Source organism: Sus scrofa, chromosome 1 (genome assembly GCF_054392235.1).
Source record: "Sus scrofa isolate SSC_HxYL_T2T_F1_AM1 chromosome 1, Sscrofa_HxYL_maternal_Yorkshire_Landrace_v2.0, whole genome shotgun sequence".
Classification (NCBI taxonomy): domain Eukaryota; kingdom Metazoa; phylum Chordata; class Mammalia; order Artiodactyla; family Suidae; genus Sus; species Sus scrofa.
In genome coordinates, this window is record NC_139383.1 from 129,830,599 (window position 1) to 129,850,944 (window position 20,346).

General features: G+C 40.8%; 1 protein-coding gene across 8 annotated transcripts in view; it reads left to right on the forward strand.

The window, feature by feature from the left end:
* The window catches only part of LOC403333 (cytochrome P450 family 19 subfamily A member 1), a 188,118-nt gene that overhangs the window by 139,857 nt on the left and 27,915 nt on the right, over nucleotides 1-20,346 (forward strand). For 7 of the 8 annotated variants that reach the window (XM_085010975.1, XM_085010990.1, XM_085010966.1 and 4 more), the window contains one exon: nucleotides 17,374-17,550. In XM_085010975.1, coding sequence (XP_084867101.1) covers nucleotides 17,374-17,550 — 177 coding nt within the window. 8 annotated transcript variants of the gene reach the window in all.

A 20,346-nucleotide genomic window follows, 5' to 3' on the forward strand; every position in this document is an offset into this window, starting at 1 on the left:
CACAGCAGCAAGAGCTGAAGCCAGGAAAATAAATGGCTTCTCAAAAGAAGTATGGAAAAGAGGCCTAATCTCTTAGGCTAGGAAATGCTCAGGGTTCAGGGACCACAGGAGAACTAGTAATAAGTAGAGAGGAATAAGAAGGAGCAATGGAAGAAAAGGAAAAAACCTGTCACAACAGCCATAAGCAAACAGATACAGGAAGAAGAAATGGCCAAGTGGATCCAAAGCCACAGAGTGAGGTCAGAAAAAAGATGGAGGGGAAAAGGCACGGATTACAGGGTAGGAAGGTCATATGTAATCTCTGAGGGACTGGTATCATGAGTGCAGTGAAAGCAGATGCCAGGAATTTTAAAGGAAATGGGTATAAAGGAAATGCTACCAGTAGGCATGGATTATTTGGAAGAAAAAGAAGCTAACCTGCAAAGAGAGGAAGAGGCCAGAGATATAGAAGGAAAAGTAAGAGAGGCCTGTTATGTGAAAGGAAGCAGGCATGTAGTGAGTGAGAAGAAGCAGAAAAGGTAGTTTGTGTTAAAAGAATGGACTTTCAGCTCCCACTGATTGGTGCTTGCCTCACGCTGGTGCTCTGACATGTGGAGGCTCAGTTTCCTCATCTGTAAAATGGAGGTAGACTGAGCTTATTCCAGAAGGTCGTGGTGATGATTCACATAGAGCACTTGGTGAAACAGTCCAGATGAGAGTGAAACTGGTGCTGCAGCTGTCAGGTCCTGTACACACTCTTCAAGGGACTATTGACACTACATTCAAGTTGTTTGTTCCTCTTGTAAAACAGCAATAACAATAGTTATCATCTTTCTAAAATTTCTTTTTGTAGATTCATGCCTTTTGGAGATTCTTCAGCTACCACCATCCTGTCTCCATTATTATAGCATCTCAGTCATGCCTCCTTGTTTACCAAAGAGGCTGGCATGTAGACACTATCAGCCTCTTCTGGTTTCCTGCTAGCCCTTGGGCCAGTCCTCCTTTGTTTTCATTGTAAACTCATCTTCTTCTTAAAAGATTTATCCTCCTTTATTCTGCCATCAAATTTTGGTGGTCCTTAAGACACCCTTCTCAGTCTCTATAGTCTCTGTAGCTCATACGTCAGCTCAGACCTCTCCCCAGAGTTACAGACTGTGTATCAATGCTTGGATTTTCCAACAATCTCACAAACTCAAACTTTCTAAAATCTGAAAGAACTCTTCACACCTCAAACTGGTCCTAGCTCACAGAATGGCACATCACTGCTCTAGGTACATAGTCTGGAAACTTAGGAGACGTACTTAAAACTTCTCTCTCTTCTTGTATCATTGGATTTAAATCATGATACTCATACCAATTTAACCAACAAATATCTCATGAACCTGTCCACTTGTCTCTATTTCAACCTCCCAAGACCAGAGTTACCTCCCTCTCTTACCTGAAACACTATGGAAACCTCCCATCTGTTCTCTTCACCCACTCTGACACCTCTCCCCACATCATATTCTTTCCACTGCAGCCAGAGTGATTTAGATTTTTAAAACACAGATATGACTTTGTTGATCCCTTGCTTAAGGCATTTCAGTGGCTCCTCGTTTTCCTTAAGGCAAAACTCTAACCTTTTTAATGCACCTACAGCCCTTTGCACAGGTATCCCCTACTGCCATCTCCAGCCCCAGTGCACCCCCCATTGCCTCCCCACCCCCCTGCTCTCTGGGTCCCAGGTCACCAGCCTTGTTCCTGTTCCATTCTGATCCTTCTTTCTGCTTTGCCTCACACTCAACCTCCCCCTGCTCCCATCTCCTGCAGGCCACCAGTCTCATTCAACAGCCTTCCCTGAGACAGGACACTCTGTAGCCACAGGTCTCCCTGCCCCCCAACTGGATGTTCTCATTCACTTGTAACTCCTTCCCAAGACCCTGTCTGTCAACCCTTGCACAAGCCCCAACAGGCAGCCCCCTATCTGTAGGGACACAAATCAGAAGGTATAGCAGGGAGGAGCAAGGTGGCTGGGTTACGTTTTTCTGGGAGTCGGGGTATGAAAGAGAGATGGACTGGGTATATGAGAATGAGAAGGAGAGCAGGCTTGGCACCCCGTTCTCAGACCATGGGTGGCTGGGTCTTCTCACTGCTGGACAGGCCAACCCATGCTGCAAGGTGGGGTTTGGCAGGGTCTAGCCAAGCTGGGCAGCACTTCTGCAAAGCTAGAGCCTGCCTCCCAACCCTGGAAGAACGTGAGGGCTGTACCAGCACATCTGGAAGCTCCCTCTGGTACTGTGAGGCCCAGAGTACATCCTGACCCCAAAGCACTGGGATACTCAGGCTGTGCTGTGTCCCCATTGGCCTTTGCCCTGGCTCAGACCAGGTACTCCGGAAGAGCATTCCCTTACCCTGAGGTTATGGGACATTTAGGTATTAGGCTGCCTGTGGCTCCACCCAGCACAGGAGCATAGGGTTCATCAGGAGGCCGAAGCCCCTGCTTGGTGCCAGGCCCAGTGTGTGTTGCCCCACTCTGCAAACAAATGCTTTGAGACCAAGTTTTTGAGGTGGATTTTGAAGGCCCATGGCACTTTAGGGCCACAAGTGTGTATGTGTACAGTTAAAGGTGAGGGGATGGTACTCCTGGCACAGAGGACATATAAGTAACCCCTATGAAGTTCTAAGACCTTCCTACATTCCTGAACCACAACTCAAAGGCCTATGTTCAGGGAGTTCCTTTTGTGGCTCAACGGTTAACAAAACTGATTAGGATCCATGAGGATGTGGGTTCTATCCCTGGCCTCACTCAGTGGGCTAAGGATCCAGCATTGCCGTGAGCTGTGGTGTAGGTCATAGATGCAACACGTATCCCACGTTGCTGTGGCTGTGGTATAGGCCCACAGTCATAGCTCCACTTTGACTCTTAACCTGGGAATTTCCATATGCTGTGGGTTTTTTTGTTTTGTTTTGTTTTTAAAAAGCGCGGGGAGGTGGGGGGGCTATGTTCAACCTGCCTGAAGAGGAAAACCAATGTGTGAGGAGAAGAAAATCTTTAGGGATTTTTCTAGCTGTGGCATTCAGAGATCTGATAAGCTTACTCCTTTAAAGAGGGTCACTCTGAATAGCCTGGGTATGAATATGAATGATTGAAAGATCCCTGAATATAGAGACCAAATGAATCCCATAATAGGAAGCAAATGGCATGATTCAGAGCATGGCTTTGGAGACAGACTATGTGAACTCCAGTGCCAGCTCTACAACAGATAAGCTGGGTGCTTGAAGGCAAAATATTTACCCACACTTCAGTTTCCTCATTTGTAAAGTGGGTACCATCATATTTAACTCACAGGGTTGTTGTGAGGATGAATTGCTTAATATTTGTAAGGTGCTGGGAACAATGTCTAACACACATCAAGTGTTAAAAAAATTCTCATCCTTTGAGTCTTTAAACAGTGCTCTCTGGGGTGTCTTATGACATACTTTTGAGGCAGATGAGGAACCAGGCTTCTTTGCCCACCAAACCTTTAGACATACAACAGTGCTAATTTTGCACAATAGTGCAGGACAGTAAAAATGACCATGCAAACTGAAAATGACGCAAGGTAAGGTAATCTTAAAAATCAAGAGAAAATAACACAATTTACTGCGACCTTTAGAAATTTTGTTGAAATATTAAAAACTCTCTTACTATAGGTTTTTAAGTGTATGTGGAAATGAAAAAAAAAAACCAACATTTTAATACACTGTAATTGAAAACATTAGAAACAGTTCAATTCTTCTTACTAAAGTATAATTGATTTACAGTGTGCCAATTTCTGCTGTATAGCAAAGTGACCCAGTCATTCATATATATATATGAATATACATATTCATATATGAATACATATATATTCCCTTTCTTATATTATCTTCCCTCATGGTCTATCCCAAGAGACTGGTATAGTTCCCTGCACCATATAGTAGGACCTCATTGCTTATCCATTCTAAGTTTAATAGTTTGCATCTACTAACCCCAAATTCCCAGTCTATCCCACTCCCCCACCCTTTCCCCTTGGCAACCACAAGTCTGTTCTCTGTTTGTGAGTCTGTTTTGTAAATAGGTTCATTTGTACCATATTTTAGAGTCTACATATTAGTGATATCATATGGTATTTCTCTATTTTCTGACTTCACTTAGTAAGAGAATCTCTAGTTGCATCCATGTTGTTGCCAGTGGCATTATTTAATTTCTCTTTATGTCTGAGTAATATTCCATTGTATTTATGTACCATATCTTCTTAATCTGCTCATCTGCTGATGGAAATTTAGGCTGTTTCCATGTCTTAGCTATTGTGAATAGTGCTGCTGTGAATATATACGTGCATGTATATTTTTGAATTGTAATTTTGTCTGGATATATACCCAGGAGTGGGACTGCTGGATCATATGGTAGTTTATATTCAGTTTTCTGAGATGCCTCCATACTGTTTTCCATAGTGGTTATACCAATTTACCTTCCTACCAACAGATTAGGAGGGTTCCCTGTTCTCTACATCCTCTCCAGCATTTGTTATTTGTAGACTTATTAATGATAGCCATTCTGACTGGTATGAGGTGGTACCTCACTGCAGCTTTGATTTGCATTTTTCTAATAATTAGTGATGTTGATCATTTTTTTCATGTGCATACTGCCCATCTGTACCTCTTTTTTTTTGAAAAATGTCTATGTCTTCTGTCCACTTTTCAGTTGGGTCATTTGGTTTTTTGTTGTTGAGTTGCAGGAGTTGTTTGTATATTTTGATGACTAAATCCTTACTGGTTGCATCATTTGCAACTATTTTCTCCTATTCCAGAAAATAGGTTGAATTTATTGCTTATGGCTTCCTTTGCTGGACAAAAGCTTATAAGTTTGATTAGTCCTATTGGTTTATTTTTGTTTTTATTTCTATTGCTTTGGGAGACCTAGGAAAACATTTGAATGGTTTATGTCAGAGAATGTTTTCCCTACGTTCTCTTCTAGGAGTTTTATGGTGTCTTATGTTTAAGCCTTCAAGGCTTTTTTTTTTTTTTGGTCTTTTTAGGGCCACCCCCACAGCATATGGAGGTTCCCAGCCTACATACCACAGCTCATGGCAACACCAGATCCTTAACCCACTGAGCGAGGCCAGGAATCGAACCTGCCTCCTCATTGATACTAGTCAGGTTCATTACTGCTGAACCACAACAGGAATTCTCTTTAGGTCATTTTGAGTTTATTTTTGTGCATGGTGTGTGGGTGTGTTCTAGTTTCACTGATTTACATGCAGCTGTCCAGTTTTCCCAGCACCACTTGAAGAGACTGTCTTTGTCCCATTTTATATTCTTGCCTCCTTTGCCAAAGATTAACTGACAGAGGTGTCTGGGTTTATTTCTGGGCTCTCTATTGACAGTAGGTGTCTGGGTTTATTTCTGGTCTGCATGTCTGTTTTTGTACCAGTACCACACTCTCTTGATTACTGTAGATTTGTAATATTATCTGAAGTCTGAGAGAGTTATGCCTCCTGCCTTTTTTGTTTTCCCCTGAGTATTGCTTTGGCAATTCTGGGTCTTTTATGGTTCCATATAAATTTTTAGATGTTTTGTTGTAGTTCTGTGAAAAATGTCATGAGTAATTTGATAGGGATCACAATAAATCTGCAGATTGCTTTGGGTAGTATGGCTTTTTTTTTTTTTTTAAAAGAGAGCTTTTCTCCCACTCTTTTTTTGTTGTTGTTGTTGTTTGCTTTTTAGGGTCACACCCTCAGCATATGGAAGTCCCCAGGCTGGGGGTCGAATTGGAACTACAGCTGCCGGCCTATACCACAGCCACAGCAACTCAGGATACAAGTTGCATCTGCCACCTACACCATAGCTCACGGCAGTGCCAGATCCCCAACCCACTGAGTGAGGCCAGGGATTGAACCCACATCCTTGTGGATGCTAGTTGGATTCATTTCCACTGTGCCACAATGGGAATTCCTAGTATACCCATTTTAACAATATTGAGGGAGTTTCCGTCGTGGCTCAGTGGTTAATGAATTTGACTAGGAACCATGAGGTTTCGTGTTCCATCCCTGGCCTTGCTCAATGGGTTAATGATCTGGCATTGCTGTGAGCTGTACTGTAGGTTGCAGACTCAGCTCAGATCCCACGTTGCTGTGGCTCTGGTGTAGGCTGGTGGCTACATCTCTGGTTAGACCCCTAGCCTGGGAATGTTCATATGCCGCAGGTTCAGCCCTAGAAAAAGGCAAAAAGACAAAAAGGAACAAAAAACAAACAAAAAACAATATTGATTCTTCCAAGAACATGGGATTTTTTTTGACTAATCATTAACTTTTATTTTTTTTAATTACTCAAATGAATTTATCACATCTGCAGTTGTATAATGATCATAACAACTGATTTCACAAGATTTCCACCCCACAACCCAAGCACATCCCCCCACCTCCCAAACTGTCTCCTCCACGGAGACCATAAGTTTTTCAATGCCTGTGAGTCAGCATCTGTTCTGCAAAGAAGTTCACTCTGTCTTTTGTTCAGATTCCACATGTCAGCGAAAGCATTTGATGTTGGTGTCTCACAACCAATCATTTGATGTTGGCTGACTTCACTTAGCATGATAATTTCTAGGTCCATCCATGTTGCTAAAAATGCCAGTATTTTGTTCTTTTTAATGACTGAGTAATATTCCATTGTGTATATGTACCACCTCTTCTTGAACCATTCCTCTGCAGATGGACATTTAGGTTGTTTCCATGTCTTGGCTATTGAAAATAGTGCTGCAATGAACATTGGAATATATGTGTCTTTGCGAGTCATGGTTTTCTCTGGATAGTTGCCCAGGAGTGGGATTGCTGGATCAAATGGTAGTTCTATGTTTAGTTTTACGAGGAATCTCCATGCTGTTTTCCACAGTGGTTGCACAAATTTATATTCCCACCAACAGTGTACTAGGGTTCCTTTTTCTCCATACCCTTTCCAGCACTTATTGTCTGTAGACTTTTTGATGATGGCCATTCTGGCTGGTGGTACCTCATAGTGGTTTTGATTTGCATTTCCCTAATAATGAGTGATGTTGCACATCTTTTCATGTGTGTTTTGGCCATCTGTATGTCTTCTTTGGAGAACTGTCTGTTTAGATCTTCTGCCCATTTTTAGATGGGGTTGTTTGTTTTTTTGGTATGGAGCTGCAGAGGTATTTATAAGTTTTGGAGATTAATCCCTTGTCAGTTGCTTCACTTGCAAAGATTTTCTCCCATTCTGTGGGTTGTCTTTTCATTTTGTTTATGGTTTCCTTTGCTGTGCAGAAACTTTTAAGTTTGATTAAGTCTCATTTGTTAAGAGCATGGGATGTTTTTCCATTTCTTTGAATCCTCTTTAATTTCCTTGATTAATGTTATAGTTCTCAGCATATAAGTCTTTCACATCCTTGGTCATGTTTATTCTTAGGTATTTAATTCTGGGGGGGGGGCAATTCTAAAAGGTACTTTTTAATATTCCTTTTCTAATATTTCATCGTTAGCAGACAGCAATGCAACAATTTCTGAATGTCAATCTTGTATCCTACTTTGCTGAATTTGTTGATCAATCTGACTTGTTTTTGTGTGGAATCCTTAGAGTTTTCTTTTGTGTGTGTGTGTCTGGCTATTTTAAGACAACACCTATAGCATATGGAGGTTCCCAGGCCAGGGGTCAAATCAGAGCTGTAGCCACTGGCCTGCACCACAGCCACAGCAACACAGGATCTGAGCTGTGTCTGTGACCTATACTATAGCTCATGGCAATGCCAGATCCTTAACCCACTGAGCAAGGCCATCAAACCCACATCCTCATGGATCCTAGTCAGTTTTGTTAATTGATGAACCATGAAGGGAACTCCAGGGTTTTCTACATATAGTATCCTGTCATCTGCATATGGTGACAATTTTACCTCTTCTCTTCCAATTTGTATACCTTTATTTCTTTGATTTCTGTGGCTAGGACTTCCAATAACATGTTGAATAAAAGTGGCAAGAGTGGGCATCCTTGTCTTGTTCCAGATTTTAGTGGGAGAGCTTTCAGCTTTTTGCCATTGACTATTGTATTGTCTGTGTGTTTGTCATAAATGGCTTTTATTATGTTATGTTCCCTTTATATCTACCTTGGTAAGAGTTTTTATCACAAAGTAATGGATGTTGGATTTGTCAAATGCTTTTTTGGCATCTACTGAGATGATCATGTGGTTTTGGACTTTTCTTTTGTTAATGTGGAATATGATATTTATTGATTTGCTTATGTTGAACCATCCTTGTGAACTTGGGGTGAATTGCACTTAGTCATCATATATGGTCTTTTTTATGTGTTGTTGGATTTAGTTGGTTAAAATTTTGTTGAGAATTTTTGTGTCTATATTCATCAAAGATATTGGCCTATAAGTTTATTTTTTTGGAAGTATCTTTGTCTGATTTTGGTATTGGAGTGATTGTGGCTTCACAGAATGTCTTTGGGAGTGTTCCTTCTTCAATCATTTGGAAAGGCTTGAGAAGGATGGATATAAGTTCTTCTTTGAATATTTGGTAGAATTCTCCAGTGAAGCCACCTAGTCCTGGACTTTTATTTGTAGGGAGTGTTTTTATTACATGTTCAATTTAATTTCTAGTGATCTGTCTAAATTATCTATTTCTTCTTGATTTATATTTGGTGGGCTGTATGTTTCTAGAAAGCTGCCTATTTCTTTGAGGTTGTCAAATTTGTTGACATGCAATTGTTCACAGTATTCTTTTATGGTTTTGTGTCCATTGAGATTTCTCCTTTTTCATTTCTCATTTTGTCTATTGGGTTCTCTCTCTCTTCTTGATTAATCTGGACAGAGGTTCGTCAATTTTGTTTACTCTTTCAAAGAAGCTGCTCTTGCTTTTATTGGACTTTATTATTTTTTTTTTTGAATCTCTGTTTTTTTTGATTTCCTCTCTTCCCCTTATGATTTCCTTGCTAACTTTAGGTTTTGTTTGTTCTTCTTTTTGTAATTATTTTCAGTGGAAGGTTAAGTTGTTGATTTGAGATTTTTCTTTTTTCTTTTTTTTTCTTTTTGTCTTTTGTCTTTTTAGGGCCGTACCCATGCCATATGGGGTTCCCAGGCTAGGAGTCCAATTGGAGCTGTAGCCGCTGGCCCATACCACAGCCACAGCAACTTGGGATCTGAGCCACATCTGCAACCTATATCACAGCTCACAGCAATGCTGGATCCTTAACCCACTGAGCAAGGCCAAGGACTGAACCCTTGTCCTCATGGATACTAGTTGGGTATGTTAACCACTGAGCCATGGTGGGAAGTTCCTGAGGTTTTTTTCTTTCTTTCTTTCTTTTCTTTTCTTTTCTTTTCTTCTTTCTTTTCTTTTCTTTCTTTCTTTCTTTCTCTTTCTTTCTTTCTTTCTTTCTTTCTTTCTTTCTTTCTTTCTTTCTTTCAACATTTGGCTATTTAACTTTTATTTCCTGGTGCTTTCTATAATTGACTAAATAGTTAGTCCAGTGGGGGTATTCATGAAAAAAGTTACCATGTCCTTTTGCTTTGGTGTCAGTGAAGGACATATTTTAAAAAATTTTAATGATTTTTATTTTTTCCATTATATTTGGTTTACAGTGTTCTGTCAATTTCTACTGTACAGCACAGTGACACAGTCACACATGCACACACACACACATATATATACACATTCTTTTTCTCACATTATCCTCCATCATGTGACTAGATATAGTTCCCTGTGCAATATAGCAGGATCTCATGAGATTTTCCTTTTTTAAGGAAGGTCTATATCATTATGAACCTCCCTCTAAGAATCACTTCTGTGGCATCCCATCAATTTTGTATGGTTGTGTTTTCATCATCCTTTATCTCAAGGTATTTTTTTAATTTCCTTTTTGATATTCTCGTTGACCCACTGGTTTTTTAGTAGCATGTTGTTTAGCCTACATGTAGTCTGTTTCTTCTTCTCATTTCTTTTCCTGTGGTTAATTTCTAGTTTCATGCCATTGTGGTCAGAGAAGATGCTTGAAATAATTTTTTTTTTTTTCCTCCATAGGCTGTATCGGCAGCATATGGAATTTCCCAGGCTAGGGGTCAAATTGGAGCTACAGGTGGTGGCCTATATCACAGCCACAGCAACATGGGATCCAAGTTGCATCTGCAACCTACATCACAGCTCACAGCAATGCCGGATCTCCAACCTACTAAGCAAGGCCAGGGATTGAATATGCATCCTCATGTACACTAGCCAGATTTGTTTCTGCTATGCCACAACAGGAACTTCTGAAATAATTTCTATACTCTTAAATTAGTTGAGGTTAGTTTTGCCCCTGGATGTGATCAATCCTAGACTGCACTTGAAAAGAATGTATATTCTGTTTTTTTCTTGGATGTAATTAAGTTTAAGTTTTACTGTTCTATTGTGTCACTTAGGATCTCTGTTGTCTTATTGACCTTCTGTCTAGAGGATCAATTCTTAGTTTTTTCTTTATCAAAAAAACTTGTTCTTACTGTCGTCTTCTCTTTTTATAACTTCCAACATTGAGGGAACATCTTTTATGTGCCTTAGTGAATTGTTATATTCCTTTATAAACTTGCATAAGCTTCTAACATTTTATACTTTGTACTTTCATTATTCTCTCTGAAAATCTCCCTAAGACCTTCCTGAATGTGAAGTTTTGCCCATATCACTTCCTCTGGGACATCTTCCCTTCTTTTGTCACAACTATTTTCTTCACTTACATGTTTTTGATTGAGTGTCTTTTGGGACATTGTTTTATTTTTATTTATTTATTTATTTATTTTTAAATTTAATTTTATTTGTACATAGTTGATTAACAATGCTTTATTAGTTTTAGGTGTACAGCAAAGTGAATCAGTCATACATATAAATGTATCCATTCTTTTTTCCCATATAACACTGATTTCAGGTTTTATCAATATAAACAGAAACCTTGAGGGTCCTGGCTGTCAGAAAGTCACAAGGAGTTTACTCAGAATTATGTACAATCCCACTCCTGATATTAAAAACTCTAAAAACTCAATCTGTTCAAAGAAGCTACTCATTAATGATCCAGCCGATAAGTGACACATTGCTGACTTTTCAATCTTAATTTATACATATTAAAAAAAGAAAGAATCTCCCAACATATGTGCAGGCAGTTTTATTGTCTTGCACTTAACTGTTAATGATTATTTAAAAGGGAGAATAATAGGAAGAATCAATATAATGAATCAAGCAACTGAATGAATTCAACTATGTCATGAAATTTCTGTACTTGCCAGGAATGGGTCTTTGGCTGGATATTTAAGGTCTCATATAGATCAGGGGATAAAATATATTATTCAGAAATCTGATGAAAGCCGTGGTTTCTTTCCTGCATAAAACTGCAGCTGAACAGATACAACATTTTATACAGCATTTTAGGGACTTCACAGAGCTCTTAAAATCCAATTAGAGGTCCTGATTAAGTATTTAGAACTTTATTACTACGTATAACCCAGTCAAAGTCTGTTTCAGAGACATTAGAAGTCCTGAGAAGTTAAATCAATTTCTGAGGGAAGGTAATCCTTGGGGTGGCCATCTGGCACCAGGAACTGAATGGAATGGTTGCTCATTACTTGCTATATGAGCTTATTCAATCTAGGTCTCTTCTTCAACAAACCACCATCCCTGAAACCCTCTCCTAAATGTATAGGTAGTGTAAAACCTATTGAAAAGAAAGACTCAACATTACATTGGTGAACAATACAGCAGAGGGGAGCAGCCAAGATAGAGTAGGGAGACCCTGAGCTCGCTTTGTCCTATGGGTGTTTCAAGATTCCAATTATTTACAGAGCAACTATCCATGAAAGTGATCTGAAGGCTGGTAGAAAAGATCACTACAACTAAAGATACAATGGAGGAACCATAATAGGAGGGGCATATATGCAGTAGAGTCAAGACCCATACTACCAGATAGGTGACCCACCAACCAGGAGGAGGACTATAATTGCAGAGGTGCCCCCCAATAAACAAAGGGTCCAGATCCCACACTGGATTCCCTACCCTTGGGATCCTACACTAGGAAGACAAACTTCCAGAATATTTAGCTTTGAAGGCTAGTATACCTGCTTTCAGGAGACCCAGAGAACTGTGGGAAAGAGAAATTCCACTACTAAATTCCACTCAATTATACACTTTGAGACCCAGGGTAGAAACAGTAATTTGAAAAAAGCTTGGGTCAGATTCACTGGCTAATCTTAGAGAGCCTCCTCAGGAGGCAATTGTCCTCTAGGTAGGGACACAGCCCCATCTACCAGCAGGCCAGCTATCCTAGGAACCTCTGAGCCTCAACCACCCTGGGACCTAGCCCTGCCCACCAATTGGCCAACACTAGCTCTGGACCTAACTTCATTTATCAGCGAGGCACCAGCACTGACGTCCCTTAGGCCCTGGCCCTAACTTCACTCATCAGCGAGGCACCAGCACTGACATCCCTTAGGCCCTGGCCCTGCCCACCTAGGCCAATATCAACTCTGGGATCCAAGATCCCTGCAGCCAAAGACCCCAGGGCCCCTCTCTGCTCACTAGTGGGCCAATACTAGCCCCGCGATGCCCTGGGTCATGGCACCAACCAACAACAAACTGACAGCAGCTCTAGAACTTCCAGGCCCCACAGTCAGATACTTTGGAACCCAATTCTGCCCATCACTGAGCTGGCCTCACCTACCAGTGGGTGGACACCAGCCCTAGGACCCTCTGGGATATGGATTTACCCATCAGTGGATGGACATAGCCCAGGGACCACCAAGGCCCTTCAGCCAGCTGTGTCAAGATCCAATGTACTCATGAGCAGGCCAATACCAGTTATGGGATCCCTGGGCCTGTAGCCAGAGAATTTAGGACCTGGCCCCACCCATCAGTGGGCCAGCAGTATCACAAGGATCTGGCCGCAGTAGTGGGTGGGCACAGTCCTAGAAAACCTTGTGCCTTGTGCCTGAGCCCTGCCCACCAGCAGACAAGACAACAGTCCCAGGACCATAGCAGCCCCTAAGCCAGCCCTGAGAAGACCCAGGCTACCCATCAACAGGCCAACACCACAAGGGGATGCCCTGGGCTCTGGCCCTGGCCAATGGCAGGCCTACACCACCTCTACTAAAACTCGGGCTCCTCAACCAGCCATGTCAGTGTTCAGCTATAAAATATATCAAAAACAATAAGGGGGGGGGGAGAAACTGCAGAGTTAAAATACATTCAAATTTTAAAAATCAGCAATTTAAAATAACAATATATATGTGTGTGTGTGTGTGTGTGTGTGTGTGTGTGTATTCCAAACTTTTCAGAGGAAGGAACACTGACAAACTCCTTCTACAAGGCCCACATCACTCTGATACCAAAACCAGATAACACACCAAAAAGAATATTACAGGCCAATATCACTGATGAACATAGATACAAAAATCCTTAACAAAATATTAGCAAGCCAAATTCAACAATGCATTAAAAGGATCATACATCATGATCAAGTAGAATTTATTCTAGGGATGCAAAGATTGGTTCCATGTTTGCAAATAAATCCATGTGATATACCACATTACCAAACTGAAGAACAACAATCATATGATCATCTCAGTAAGATGCATAAAGTATTTTGACAAAATTCAGGATCTTTTTATGATAAAAACTTTCAGCAGAATGATATTAGAGGGAACATAACAACAAAATAAAGGCCATATATGATAAGCCTTCAGCTAACATCATACTCAGTGTTGAAAAGCTAAAATATTCTACAAGATCAGGAACAAGACAAGGATACCAGCTTTTATTCAACATAGTATTGGAATTCCTAGCCATAGCTATCAGAGAAGAAAAAGAAATAAAAGGAATGCACATTAGAATGGAAGAAATATAAAACTGTCATTATTTGCTGTTGAAATGACACTATACATAGAAAATTCTAAAGACACCACCAAAAAAACTATTAGAGCTCATCAGTTAATTCAATAAAGTTATAGGAGACAAAATTATATACAGAAATCTGTTGCATTTCCATATACTAAAATAACAGAAAGAGAAATTTAAAAAACAATCCCACTTGCAATCAAATCAAAAAGAATAGAATACCTGGGAATAAATCTAAGGAGGTAAAAGACCCACACTCAAAAACTAGTAGACACTGATGAAAGAAATTGAAGCTGATACAAACAGATGTAAAGATATATTCTACTCATGAATTGGGAGAATTAGTATTGTTAAAATGATCATACTACTCAAGGCAATCTACAGATTCAATGCAACCCCTATCAAAGTGCCAATAACATTCTTTAAAGAACCAGAGCAAGTAATTCTAAAATTTGTATAGGAACAAAAAAGACACTGAATAACTAAGAATATCATAAGAAAGAAGAACAAAACAGGAGGTATCAAACTCCCTGATTTGAAACTATACTACAAAACTGTAGTCATCAAAATAGTATTGTACTGGCACAAAAGCAGACATATAGATCAATGAACAGAATGGAAAGTGCAGAAACAGACTCACACTCATATGGGCAAGAAATCTACAAAAAAGGAAGCAAGAATAATGGGGGAAAGATGGCCTCTTGATAAATGGTGTTGAGAAAACTGGACAGCTGAAAGCAAAATAATTAAACTGGACTATTTTCTTACACTATATACAAAAACAAATTCAAAATGGATTAAAGATTTAAAACACCTAAAACTATAAAACTTTGAGAAGAAAACATAGACAATATGCTCTTTGACATCAGTGTTAGCAGTATTTTTTGGGATATATCTCTTCAGGCAAGGAAAACAAAAGCAAGCATTAAAAAAAAATGGGACTATAACCAAAACAAACAAAAAAACAAACAAAACTTGCACAGAGAATAAAACTATCAACAAAGCAAAATGACCACCTACTGAATGGGAGAAAATATTTCCAAATTATATATTCAGTTAGGGGTTAATATCCACAATTAAAAGAAAATTCATCCAATTCAACATCAAAAAGACAGCCAAATTAAAAAATGGGCAGAGGACCTGAATGGACACTCTCCCAAAGAAGGCATACAGACAGACAAGAGGCACTTGAAAAGATGTTCAACATCACAAATCGTCAGGCAAAGGCAAATCAAAGCCACAATGAGATAATACCTCATATCAATCAGAATGGCTATTATCAAAAGAGAACAAATAACAATTGCTGGTGAGGATGTGAAGAAAAGGGAACCCCTGTGCACTGTTCGTGGTCATGTATAGTGCAGCCACTATGGAGAATAACATGGAGGATCCTCAAAAAATCATAACTAGAACTACCTATGATTGAGCAATTCCACCTCTGGGTATTCATGGAAAAAAATTAAAACACGAATTCAAAAAGATATATGCACCCCTATGTTTACTGTGAATTATTTACAATAGTCAAGATATGGAAGCAAACTAAGGGCTCATCAACAAATGAATGGATAAAGAAGATGCAGTATATACGTATATGTAATGGAATATTACTTAGTGATAAAAAAAGAAATATTACCAGAGTTCCCATTGTGGTGCAGTGGAAATGAATCTGACTAGGAACCATGAGGCTGCCAGTTTGATCCCTGGCCTTGCTCAGTGGGTTAAGGATCCAGTGTTGCTGTGAGCTGTGGTATAGGTTGTAGACACAGCTCAGATCCAATGCTGCTGTGACTGTGGTGTAGGCCAGCAGCTGTAGTTCTGATTGCCTAAAAAAGAAAAAAAAAGAAAAAATATTGCCATTTGTGGCAACATGGATGGACCTAGAAGGTATTATGCTAAATGAAATGTCTGACAGAGAAAGACAAATGATGTATGATTTCACTTACATGTAAAACCTAAAAACCAAAACAAATGAACAAACATAAGTAAACAGAGAGTCACAGATGCAGACAATGAACAGGTGATTGCCAGAAGGGAGGGGTCTGGGCAGAGGGAAGAATTTGGTGAAGGAGATTAAGAGGTACAAACTTTCAGTTACATAATACAAGTCATGGGTATGAAATGTAGTAAAGTGCAGGGAATATAGTCAATACTTACATAATAGATGACAGCTAGTTTTATCATGGTGATCATTTCTAAATGTATAAAAATACTGAATCACTATGCTGTCTAGACACTAACATAGTGTTGTAGGTCAATTACGCTTTAAACACAAAGAAACAGACTCATAGATCAGATTTATGGCTACCAGAGGTAGTGGGGTTGGGAGAGGGTGAATTAGATGAAGGTCGTCAACAGGTACAAACTTCTAGCTATAAGATGAATAAGGACTGGGGATGTGATGTACAATATGATAAAGATTGTTAACACTGTCATGTGTTATATGTGGAATTTGTTAAGAGAGTAAATCCTAAGAGTTCTCATCAAAAGGGAAATTTTTCCCCTATTTCTTTAGTGTTGTATCTGTAGGAGATGATGGATATTCACTAAACTTATTGTGGTAATTATTTCAGAATTATGTAAGTCAAATCATCATGCTATACACCTTAAACTTCTATATAGCTATGTGTTAATTACATCTCAGTAAAGTAGAAAAAAATGGTCTCTGAGAGAAAAAGGAAAAAAATAAACACAGGACAAAACCAGCAAATCAAAGTGAAAATTGTCCTTCAAAGGAGATTAGCTGCTGGGGGGAGCTTGGTTGCTGGTGACAACTGAACCTACTTTTGGTGGCATCAACTATGTCTGTCCTCTCTTTTCTTCCTGCCCCCATTACTTCTCTTTCTCCTTGTCTTTTATGTTTCCTCTCCTATTTTTTCTTCTGTCATAGGCTCGCATACACTACTTCCCTAGCATATGGTTCAAGAGATTTTAAACCTCATCACAGGAAATAGGATAAGATTGTCCTGAGTGAGTCACATTGAATTCAATAGACAACCTCATGGGAGCTCTGAAATACCTCAATGATGGCCATGAAACATCTTCTTACTACAGAAGCTTACCTTTTGGGGGGAGGTAATTTTGAGCAGGGAAGGGAGTTGGGGATTGTTGTTGTTGTTTTTAATTGGCTTCAAGGGGAAAAGATTGCCTAAAAAAATTCTGCTGATGAAGTCATTTAATGGCTCCATCTCTGGATTGAGTTTCATTTTCATGTATTTTGGTAAGAAATTTGGCCCTCAATTGGGAATTCAGTCATTCTACCCACTCAAGGGCAAGATGATAAGTTCTATCAGACCAAGCGTCTAAACGAACCTGAGACTCTGCCAAGGTCAGAAATGCTGCATTTCAAGCCAGAGATTTCTCTTGGGCTTACTTGTTTTGACTTGTAACTACAAATATGTCTTGTCTAAGTGTCCAATCACATTGTAAAACAAAATGCCCATCTCTAGAGTACCAGCATCATCTGAGGCAACAGGAGTCCTAAATGTATATTTTGGGGCATTGTCTAACTTTTCTGCCCCTCTGATTTCCACAGGATTTTATATTGCTTCCCCTGAGATCAAGCAAAGCAAGATGGTTTTGGAAATGCTGAACCCAATGAACATCAGCAGCATGGTGTCTGAAGCTGTCCTTTTTGGCAGCATTGCAATCCTGCTGCTCATTGGCTTACTTCTCTGGGTTTGGAATTATGAGGACACATCCTCAATACCAGGTAAGTCAGCCATTTATTTCTATATCTAAGGAGATTGTTTTCTTGGGCTTTTGATCCATAAGGGTAAAGGAAATTCGTCAAAAGGAAAAAGAGCAAATCTGGGGAGATGGTTAAAGGGCACGGCATATTAGAAAATGAAGACTCAGGCAAACAATTTTAGCCAACTGTCAGCACATGTCTAATGAAAACATTAAAACTATCCTAAATAATCCCTGCCAGCCTATACTATGCTTTGGTAAAATAGACTTGGCATATGTATCCTTTAAAGTAAGTTTAAGATGCAGTATAGCAAGGTAAAATTCCAGGTTTGTTTACATTTGTTTTTTGTTTTGTTGATTCGATTTTCTCTGAAGGGGAAAATGTTGCTGGAAATCCTTCTGCCCCTTTTCTATCTCCCTTCCACTTTGCTTTATCCATGTACTCTGGACTCTTCCTTTCTTGAACTTATTCCTTCTCCCAACACACTCTTCATTTTTCTTTTATATTGGGCATGATGGTGATATTGGTTCCACCATAAGGGGTGGATGGGTCTTGGACAGTGGAAGAAGAATTGGGACCACTATGGTTCCCTTGAAAATTTGAAAAAATCTTCGATGAGCTCTTTAGGTCAAGCAAAAGTAGTATATAATTACCCAGATAATTGCAGTAGAAACAGTTCCCTTGGAAATCTGAAAAAAATCTTCAACAAGCGCTGTAGATCAAGCAAAAGTACTATATAATTACCCAGATAATTCCAGTAGAAACTCCACCATGACACAGTATCAGATTAACTCAGAATTCTCTGAAATATCAGACTGCTTTTTAGTCTTGAGGGAAAATCCCTCATGGCAGGCATCTGTCCCCAGTCCCATAAGATATCCGGTAAGGCTCTAGTTCAAGAGCCAAGCCATCACACGCTTCCAAGTGTGGTGGGCCTCGCACAGAGTGATGAAGAGTGGGAGTGTGGGGCTGCTGCAGAGCGCCCTGGGTCTGGGTTCTTTATCACTTTCCACAGAACGGCCTGCCTCTCTGTCTGATTCAGCCTGGTATTTGAGGTTACTTTTTCAAGCCCAGTGTAAAGGAATGTTTAGTAGTTTTGATCTCTACTCCCTGATGGGGGGAGTTGGAAGAAAGCCTGTTCCATGGTCTGTAACTGAACCCCTTCCCCTTCCTCACTAGATTTCTCCTCCTCCGGTGGGTACCCAAGTCAGGATCCATGAATGATGAAGGGCAGAGGGAGGCTAGATATTTATGTTGCAGGTGGAGGGAGAACTCCCCTGGACCTTTGTAGGGCGGGGTGGGTGGGGACAAGCATAGGAAATGGAATCCTTGCAGCTTTGGCAGCTCACTCTGTCCACCCCACCCTGGGCTGGAACATCAGACCATGACAGGTAGAGGACCATGACAGGTAGAGGACTCACAGGTGATTCTCAGCCCTATCTGAAGAGGTGCCACCATGTGGATTTTTTTTTTTTTTTTGTCTTTTCTCAGGCCGCTCCCGCAGCATATGGAGGTTCCCAGGCTAGGGGTCTAATTGGAGCTGTAGCCACCAGCCTACGCCAGAGCCACAGCAACATGGGACCCGAGCACATCTGCAACCTACACCACAGCTCATGGCAATGCTGGATCCTTAACCCACTGAGCAAGGCCAGGGATCGAACCCACAACCCCATGGTTCCTAGTCGGATTCATTAACCACTGAGCCATGAAGGGAACTCCCATGTGGATTTCTTTTAGAAAAAATCTCCCCAGATGATTTTCCTGAGCAGTCAGGGTTGAGCACCAGGCAATGGAGCCTAGCCCCTTTGTTTGACGGAAGGGGAAACTGAGCCCCAGAGACAGGATCTGCCTTGACAGGCAAACCATTGAGACAAGTATGAGAAACTGTGGCATTCAAACTTGTCTTTTCACAGGTGTGGGGATCAAGCCTAGAAAAGGGAAAAGGCTTTCCAGCACCTCAGCTGGAAGGAAAGTAGGAATAGGGGACCAGGGGGCCCACCAGGAAGTCCTGCATCTCAGGTGGACAACCACTGTGCTACCAGGAGCTTCTAGTTCCATGCTTTCCCTGAGAAAATGTGAGGTCTGGTCAGAGCCCTCCAGTGGCCCAGGCTGAGATGCCATGACTCCTGGTTGGGGAAGGGCAGGTAAGGACACTGGCCTTGCAGGGTGGTTCTTGCTGACCAGTACTTCTGAGCACCTTTGACCAGATCCCACCTTTGACCTCCGGGCTCTCTGGGTTCTTGGTTTTATAGGTGTGGGGAATATCAGGGTCAGTGAAAGCCAAAGCATTAAGAAGGCTCAATGAGCCAAAGCTCTCAAGCAACTTACAATTTTCAAAGCAGTTTCATGCTCATTTTCTCTTGTGAACCTCATGGCACTCTGTTGAGGTGGGCGTGGTGATGCCTATTTTGCAGATGAAGACTTCGAGACTTAAAGCGGGTAAGTGTCCACAGCTAGTAAGGGATGAGACTGAGACCCAGATCTCAGCTTTGTCAACCTCCATTTACTTAAAAGGGCCTGCATATCAGTGCTGGGGGGAGTGGGGGGCAGGAATATGCAAAGATGACACACACAGGCAGAGGACTTAGTGCCAGGGAGGGCCATGAGGGCTGGGGGAGGAAGGAGTCACTTCTATGTGAGGGCTTTGTAAACTTCAATTTGGGGAAACTGGCCCAGTTCACTGATCTCTGCCCAGGACTCACAGTTACCTGACACCTGGCAGTTCTCCCTTCCCCAAGGACACAGGAACCTTGCACACAGATCCTCTCCTCAAAGCCTCCCTCTGCCCTGGGCACCACATTAGTTATAGACATGGCA